The sequence below is a fragment of the Otolemur garnettii genome, unplaced genomic scaffold (assembly GCF_000181295.1).
Source record: "Otolemur garnettii isolate 467f Iridium unplaced genomic scaffold, OtoGar3 scaffold00248, whole genome shotgun sequence".
NCBI lineage: Eukaryota > Metazoa > Chordata > Mammalia > Primates > Galagidae > Otolemur > Otolemur garnettii.
In genome coordinates this window covers 64,285-73,735 of record NW_003852643.1, presented here as the reverse complement: position 1 = coordinate 73,735, position 9,451 = coordinate 64,285, and the positions used below count along the sequence as shown (strand labels likewise).

The following is a 9,451-nucleotide window of genomic DNA, read 5'->3' as shown; positions in this document are numbered from 1 at the left end:
AAAAAAAAAAAAAAAAAAAAAAAAAAAAAAAAAAGAAAGAAAAAAGAAAGAAAAAAGAAAGAAAGAAAGAAATGATTAATTCTGAACGTGAATCTAACCTCAAAAAAGTAAAACAATTTAAAAATAAAAAAAAATGTGTTCAGTTTGTGTCAATTTAACTAAATCACAACGTGGTAAACCTGAAAGTGTCTACTACATAGCTCTCGGACAAGCCGGTTCTGTGATCTTGAACAAGTTGGTTAACCTCTCCAAACTTCACTTTTTCTGTATATAAAATAAGAGAGGTGTGGGCTAGGTGGGTAATTTCTTAGTGTCCATTTGACTGTAACAGTCTGCAATCAAAAAATGTCGTCTATTGCAGACCACTAACCGGTCTTTATTGCCCTCTTGTGGTTGAAAGCTGAACTGTTTCATTGTATTATATTAATATTTGTACACCATTTCAGAATAATCTGTACACTACAATAAACTGAGTTCAGATCAGCCATTTGACGCCTTGCAGATGGATGAATGAACATTGTTCTTTCTATAAGTTCTTTTTATTGTATCTATACAAGATTAGACACTTAACCTTTCCAAATAAAAGTAATACATATAATCTCAAATGTGATCAGGAACAAAGGACAAATCAAATAGGCATTTCTCCTTCCTCCACTCACCATAGTTTTCTACTGTATCAGAATATAATCCTTTCAATAATATGGTAGTTTATTTTAAAATATCATAAACAAAATTAAAGAGCAAGAGATAAGGGAAGGAATTGAAGAAAACCAGATACATGGATAAGATCAAAAATGAATGTTCCTCATCCCAAATAGACCAAGGACCATAATGGTTCATTCACTCTTGAAAAAATAAAAACAGTAAATAAATACACGAACAACTGTTATTCTCAAAGAATTAAATAAATACAAATGAAAATGAGATCATTTTTTTCATCCATCAAATGTAACTGAAAAGGAAGATAGTATTCCATATATATGAAAAGATAGGCTTTCTTTTATTCTACTGGTGTTGATGTCATTTGGGACAACTTTCAAGAGGGCATTTTGCTAATATATGTTAAAAGCCATAAGGTACTTATTCTCTTTGACCTAGACATTTTACTTATAGGAAATAAACAGGCTACTGACACTTATCCATCTATCATAAGACTATACATTGAGCAATATATGAATTAAGATTAATACGGTGCATCTTACAAGGGTACATGTGAAATTTACTAGGTGTAGAATATAAATGTCTAAACACAATAACAAAGAAATGCCATGAAGGCTATGTTAACCAGTTTGATGAAAATATTTAAAATTGTATGTAAAACCAGCACATTGTACCCCATGGTTACATTAATGTACATAGCTATGATTTAATTAAAAAAGATTAAAAAATTAATATTAGGGACCTTCACTGCTGCTTTAGTTTTATGAAAAGAAGGTACCTAGAAAACAGCCTAAATATCTAGCAATAGGTGTTTGATAACCTGTATTGTGGTAAATCCTTCAATAGACTATTATGCAAGCACTAAATACATATAATTCTTAGAAGAATGTATAAGGACTTAGAGAAAATTTCACTACTGTATTTATTAAATTAAAAAGATTAAAATCAGTGTGTGTTGTATTACATCAATTTTAAATATATAAATATATTAATGTACACACTAAGAAATTAAAATCTGGTTATCTCAGAGTAAGAGTATTATAGATGAATTTTATTTTATCTTATTTTCCTAATTCTTTGTTCTCTCATTTTTTCTATCATGGATGTGTATAAATTCTGTAATCAGGTAAAAAATGGACAAAGTTTTAAAACATTTACTGGTAATACTAAGTTTTGTAACTGGGAACAAATGAAAAAAGTGAAGATTCATAGGCTACTGACACTTGTTCATCTATCAGCAGATTCTATGTTGAGCAATATATTACAAGACACACCCCTGAATATGTTGTTTCTAAGGCAGCCAGGAACAATATCAGGGAAAAGAGAGGATATGAGCCTATCTTTTGCTTCTTCATGAAGCAAGGCATGATTTGTGTTTTCACTCTAATCAATACAGCTAATGTTGGATTAGGAGCTATTTCTTTCATTAAGACAGCGTTTCCTAATTTTTTCTAAACAATCAATTAAGTACGAGCAGTACAGCCTGGCAGATCTGATTAAAATTCAAGAGGGCTATAATTCATAGAGCATGAAAGAGATTGACAAATTATTTAAAAATACACACACACAAAATCCACCATTTAAAAAGGCATTGGTATGTGGCCAAATCATAACTCTCTGTGTTTCCTTGAAGAAGACAGAGATTTATGAAGACACGTAGATCACTGCGGCATTTGTTGTATGAATATAGGTGACAGCTCCTTCACATCTGAGCTGTGAAGATACTTATTTTCGCTGGGAAAACATTAAGTAACCCTTCACTCCCCTGGGGGGAAAAAAAACTTAACGTAAACATCACCACCATCAGAAAAATAAGACAGATCCTTGTTCATTAGTTTTTTTTAAGCATATCAATAAGGGAGCATTTAATAATTTTTCTTTTGTTCTGTAAACATACCTAGCTTACATCATTATCCCTTCATTCTCTTAAAGAGAAAGGAGCAAAGAATGAGAGCTCTAGCCAGGAGTGGTGGTACGCACCTTTAGTCCCAGATACTTTAGAGGCTGAGGCTTTATTGGTGATGGTAATGGAAACTCAAGGAAATTAAAGAGATCTGTTTGGAAAATGAAACATTAGTGAATATCTCAAATCATGTACATATGTTAACATTTTATCAAAAGACATATGCTATAGTCTGAATATTTTGTGTCCCCAAAATTCACTGGTTGAAGTACTAACCCCCAAGGTGATGGTGTTAGGGTTAAGGACTTTGGGACATGATTAGGTCACAAGGTTGAATGGGATTAGTGCTCTTATAAAAGAGGCCCAAGAGAGACCTCTCATCCCCTCTATACACCTAGAAAGTGCCATGTATGAAACAGAGATCAGGTCCTTACCAGACACTGAATCTGATGGTGCTTTGATTTTGTAGACTTCCCAGAGTCCTGAACTATGAGAAATAAGTTTCTGTTTTCATAAGTTGCAGTTTTAGTATGATTTTATAGCAGCCTGAATGGACTAAGACAGTATGCTACAGTTTATTGCCCTATATAAGAAAAGCACTCCACTGTAGTAAATCCTACTGCATCACATCAAGGAGTTAAAAAAAGAGAAATGATTATCTGGGTCATTGAGGTAAAAAAATTTTGCTGGAACTACATTGGGTAATTCAAACGAAGGTGCCCATTCCAGCTCCCATTTTAAAATCACTCAAAGTGATGTCTCAATTTCCCAGTGTGTTTTTAAAAATTATAATTATAAGATTGAAGAGAAACTATGTATTCCACAACCTCCACTGCCTGGAAGGATTGTAGCCAAACCATTTCCAAAAAAGTGAGACTATACTATTTCTTAAGACATCATGAAGAGATTTCCTAATAGGTGATGACTCAGGCAGAAACATAAAAGACTGAAAGCTAGCTTTCTGCTTTTAAAATATCAGTTCTGGATGAGCAAATCCTATTTTAGGGGCTTGTAAATGTATAACCTTTTATAGCCTAAAAGTTGCACCATTGTAGCCTAGTCAAAATTATTTGAAGCATGATCTAATAATTTGTTAAATGATAAACCTTAGAGTTGGAAATGGTGCACGTGGCAAAAAATCTGAGATTTTTTTCTCCTCAATTTCTACTGCCCAAATTTCCAATAGGCAAAAGTAGAGAGGAAAAGATAGTTAAATCTGTGGCACATGAAATCAATGTAACAAAATTACGTGCTACAGAGAGACTTGTGTCCATAATTTAAAAGTTTCCATTATGCATATTCAAGCCATTCAATGCTAATAATGTATTATTAAAGTCCAATACATGAGAGGCAAGAGAACGGAATGTTTAACAAAATTATCCTTCTTTTCTGAAATATTTTGCCGACATATTCATGTTTCCCCAAGGTCTGGACAATTCACCAGTCAAGAAAATAAAGGGAATAAGTATATTCTATTAATATTTTATGTTGGTTTAACTTTTGTTTTAAATTGGTAAAGAAATAGAAAAGAGTTAAGGTACAGTTTCCAGTCTTAACACTCTTCATGCATTAGAAAGTGGCATAAAATAAAAGGGGCCTCCCTACTCATTTTGAGTTTGCTTCCCAATCAGTATAGCAGTATCTGTCTGATTACTAGTAGTGGCTGCTTGGAGTTCCACCTGAAAATAGTCTAGAGGCCACATCCAATGCAGTTTTACTGATTGATGAGTACTTTTGATCACAACCCACAAATTGCTGAAAAAAAGAAAGGAAGGGAACAAACACAGACATTGTATGTTGGTTATTCAAAATGCACTTTTTATTCACTTTAACACATATGGTTTTTTACAGTTGGAAGAAAATATCTGATACACACTTTTGAGTTTTTTAGCAGCACCTGCAACAAGAGGATTGTGGAATACCTCAGGATAAAGAAGAGATGGCTGAGGCAGGCACAAATTAACCTGAAATTCATCAATCCACTGAAGACATATGGAGTATGAGGCCCCCTGAAAGTTAGCCAATACATAAATAACTAAATAAACATTCTGTATGATGTTTTAATGGACCATTGAAAAACAGTATAGTCCTAATTAGAAATATATTACTTCAAAAATCTAGTGTTCATTAAAAATCACCTATTGAAAATATTGCACTGCACATTCTAGGGTACACAGTCAATTTCTAAACCTATATGCACAGTTCTTGGTACTCACAGAATTCAGCCTTTGGTGTTTTTTAATCTTACCCAAACTATATGTCAGCACCCCACTGAGTATTACCAAAATGTCACTGTTTTTGTCACTTAATGTTAAGTGCTTTCACTAAGATATTATGTAGTATTTTGGCAGAAAAAAAATTAGTATGGCTAAGAGGAAAGGGGCTTCAGTTGATGGGCCAATATAGTTAACACTTGTCTTGGATGGACAGGATGCCTATGAATAGGATACTCACATAATTTCTTTACTTAAATGACCACATGCCACTCTAATACAGACAAGTACTTTGTGAGTTGATGGAAGTCTTTGTGAAGGCCTGAGATCTACAAATAGAAACTATTATAAGCAGAGTGCAAGTAGAAAGAGAAGGCCCCAGGTCTCATGCACTTAAAAATAATTAGCATTTAACACTTCTGACGTACATATTTTCACCCTAACATGACTATAGCAAAACGATCATAGAACTTGAAAATCAGTGTGGCTGGCTATAGGCATAGGCAGGATAGGAACCAATACTTAAGAGCTGTGGGGTCCCAGTTCTGGCTTTGACTTCTGGCATCAAAGTTAATTGAACAATAGGGTCAGGACTGGATCTTAATTGGAAATATTGAGTATACCTGGGTTGAAATAATGTTTTCCTCTGGTCTGTGTGGCCAAAAAGTCCCCGAGCTCTTAAAGCACATAAGGTCCTACATGTAAGGCTGTTCTATATGTGGCTACAATGGAGAGGTCTAGGCTATATTCCTGTGAAAGCTCCCACTCCCTTTCTGGCCTAGGTCTCTTTTTGTGTCATTTCTGTTACTCACTACCTTGGGTCCTTATTCTTATCACAGATATTTTGAAGTACAGATTAAAAACTGTTCAGGACAAACAGATCAACCAACAAGAACCAGACTGCATATTCATAGCACAGTATATAACTGGTAGTCATGGAAATCAAAAATTGTCAAACCATTTTTTAAAATTTTAATATGGTATCTTTGGGTTGTTCATATCAGGGCACATAAAGATTACTCAGAGCTTAAGAATTTTTCCTGCCACAGTGCAAAAAGAAAAGGAAGAGTTACATAGTTGCTGTTAAAAGCCCATCACAGAATGGTTTGAGAATTTTTTCAAGTCCCTCTCCATAGTCTTAGCTCTTATTTTCAGATAAATCTAACCACAGCATAGCACTAACAGAGTTCATAGATTTATAGAACTTAGAGCAAGAAGAGACCTTATATTGAACATGTAGCCAGTACAGAATTTTCTTTTATGGTATTTTAACAGATGGTCATCCAGTGAATATTTTCACTGGAAGGGAGCTTACTATTAAGGCAGTCCATTCCACTGCTGGACAACTCTATAAGAAATTAATTCTAACAAAGGGTTAAATCTGCTCTTACTTTCAATGTCCTAGTTTGGCCAGCTGAACATACAATGAAACATACAAGAAATCAGTTCCTTTTACAATAAATATTTGAGTTAAGGAAACTTGTGAGAAAAGCCTGTTATTTCCCAATCTTTTCTGAAGCCTTCTCCATGAGCCCAGCATGGTGGATCAAAGGACCGTCTAAATTATGAGCAGAAAGCACTGTACCCAAAGCCATATACTAAGCAGCATTGCTAAATTGATAAGAGGTTGTTAGAGAAGCAACATCTCTATGCAGCAAAAGTAGACTTAAGAAGTAAAAGCAGACCAACCATTTATTTTCTAGGGTGGTTGGCATATTTAAGCATAATCCATTCACTAGTATCCTGTGACTTCAAACACAAGGAATATAATCAATTTCCAGTGTCATTAGATTATCTCTTATTGAGATTGTATTTTTTAGAAAGTTCAGATAGGAGCAAATGATATGTGAGGATTTAAACAAGTCAGTGTACATCATCATATTTTTGCATTCCTACTCGTTACAACCTCTTTATAATTCAAGCTTAGGAATTCTAGTTTACATTATTATGTTTATTGTAATACATCTCAGAGTCTTATGTTTTTCCCTTTGGCAGAAATGTCAGAAACTGCTAGGTAAGAGTTTGATGGTGACATTTGTTAGCTGATTAATGGAATGCTTTAAGGGATAGCTGTAGCTCTTTAACTCCTTCATGCGGTTGGGATCTAGGTCTAAAGTGTGATTTTAAAAATATTTAAATCTCTCAGGAGTAAAACTTCCAGATACATCCTGAGACACACAAGAAGGGGAAGCAGCAGAAATCACGCAAAATACACTTGGCTTGATAAAGCTTTTTTTTTTTTTTAAACTGTTCTACAACTTCAATGTTCAAGGCTCTGTTTCACAATCAGAACCTTATCTCTTACCCTCTTGTATGTGTGCGCACTGTTAGATGGGCACAGTTATTTATACACTACTGACTGACCAATTTGGGGCACACTTTTAAAAGGCTCTTTGCTTTTAACAGCATGAAGATCCTGCTTTGGAGCCACTGTTCAAGTCAATGGTGTGACCTAACATGCAATGCTCCAGCTGCTCCTCTACAGCTAATACCTGCCTGACAGCTTCTTCAAAGGCCACTGTCACATTAGTATCATCTTTGGCACTAGTTTCTAGATAAGGGTAATTCCCATTTTCCATACACCAGGCTTGTGCCTCCTCAGTAGTCACTTGCCTATCCTCTTTGTCTACCTTGTTACCCAGAACCACAAAGGGAAAGTGCTCAGGGTCCTTCACATCTGCATAGTAAATGAATTCTTTCTGCCAATTACCAAGGTTCTCGAAGCTCTGCCGGTCATCCACGCTGAAGGTCAAGAGGCAACAATCTGCTCCCCTGTAGAAGGGTGTCCTAAGGCTCTTGAAACGTTCCTGCCCTGCAGTGTCCCAGATCTGGAGAGTTACAAAGCGTCCATCTACCTCCAGATCTCGATTTAAGAACTCTACTCCTATGGTGTGAAAAGCCTGGGAGTCAAACTTATTGGTTACATAACGGTTCATAAGTGAGCTTTTCCCAACTCCACCATCACCTAAGAGAATGACCTTTAAGAGCAGGGATTTCCCACTCATTGTTGCAGCACCAGGAGTGGAGGACTTTGTAACCAAGAGAACCTGAAAATAAAAGAAAAATTAGGAGGGAAAACAGTTAAACCTGAAATCAACTTCATAGAAAATTTCTCTGAATTATGAAGTCTTCTAATTTAACTTGACTCATTCTCATTAATTGATATAGTGCAGCAGAAGAAATACAACTCTTCTTGCATAAGGGGGGAAAGTAGGTCTTGTTTTTCTGAGGTCTCTTGTCTGTGTCAGAGAAATGGCTGAACGCCATGGGTAAATGGATTAGCAGATGGTCCCGTAATTTGGTTCAGTTCTGACCCTATTCTAGGAAGAGAGCCTGGAACAAGAATGCCATTCAAATGTGTGACTGTTGTAGCTTCCAGTTTACACAGTTGCAAACAAGAGGCAAATAGTATGAATTTTTAAAAACATAGTATGACATTCATTTGGGATTTTGAACCAAGTGGAACCAAGAATTATTGAAAAGAAAAAGCTGTGTAAGCTGGGTTCTTAATTATGTCTGTAGAGGTCTGGGCCAGAATTAGACTGGACCTCAGAATTTGGAAGAGAACAAAAGGTTAAGTTTCTTCAGGCATTTACTACCTTATACTTGCACTGATATAGACACTCTCATAAGCAAAGGATCTTTCATAATCTTTTCCTCTGGAACAATGGCACTTAAGTTGATGACAGTTGACTGATACCAATATAATAATTATCATTAAGGAAGAAAATCTTGAATAGCTTATTAGTTTTTGGATTTAGGTTTTAGTTCTTTAATAGCAACATGTGAAAACATACTATAAAATCTAAAATGCTAATAATTATATAGTATCCTTCTTGCTATTTCCACAACATATTTACACATGGAAAACCTGGAACACATCTTAAAATAAAAAGATCAAATGCTTACTGAGTAACTACCTTTCCTATATTCTGCCAAGTACTTTCACATTAGGTCCATTATATGAACTCAGCAATGTGGAGGATAATCGGGTGATATTTATGCAAGGGACACAAAGGGATGAAGATTAATCATTAATTAAAGGGATGTATGTAAAAGAGTTTCTGGAAGCATGAACCTTTTATTTGTAATTTAAAAAACTCAGTCGTCCCTAACATTATTTTAGAATGCATGTTTAAAAATTATATATTTTTACAAATATTCATTTTTAGAGATTCAATTTAAAAATATCTAAAAATCATAGTGTGCCCCCATGAAATACCTACCCAGCTGGGTTTTTGTCACAATTCTAATCTTTTTCTTGTGTCCTGTTGTTGTTTTATTCCTTCTTTTCAGAGTTCTAAAAAACAGAATAAGAAACATTATTAAAAAAAACTATAATAAAATAAGTTTAAGACTATATGTAAAATCAAATTCAAGTCAGGATAAAAAATAACCCCAGAACAACCTCAAGTAACCTACAGAGCAGTGGTTCTCAACCTGTGGGTTGCAACCCACAGGAACTGTATTAAAGGGCCGTGGCCTTAAGAAGGTTGAGAACTCTGCTATAGAGGATGCTTCTCATAAATGTACTTCAGAGTTAATAAGCTATAAATTTATAGCTTAAGTTTATTAAGCTATAAATGCTTAATGTAATCAGAATAATTTTGTTGCAAGAACTTTAACTTGTCTTAATTTGAGTGCACTATATATATTTTGTGTGTATATATATATA

General features: G+C 34.7%; 1 protein-coding gene across 1 annotated transcript in view; it reads right to left on the bottom strand.

Annotated features, from left to right (window-relative positions):
• Positions 1 to 4,353: 4,353 nt before the first annotated feature.
• Positions 4,354 to 9,451, bottom strand: part of RAB9B (RAB9B, member RAS oncogene family) — a 10,065-nt gene continuing 4,967 nt past the window's right edge. The window contains exons 2-3 of the mRNA XM_003802494.3: positions 9,003 to 9,076; positions 4,354 to 7,823 (exon numbers count right to left, since the gene is read on the bottom strand). Of these exons, the coding sequence (XP_003802542.1) occupies positions 7,176 to 7,781 (606 nt within the window). The 5' untranslated portion in view covers positions 7,782 to 7,823; positions 9,003 to 9,076 and the 3' untranslated portion in view covers positions 4,354 to 7,175. The remainder of the gene's footprint in view (positions 7,824 to 9,002; positions 9,077 to 9,451) is intronic.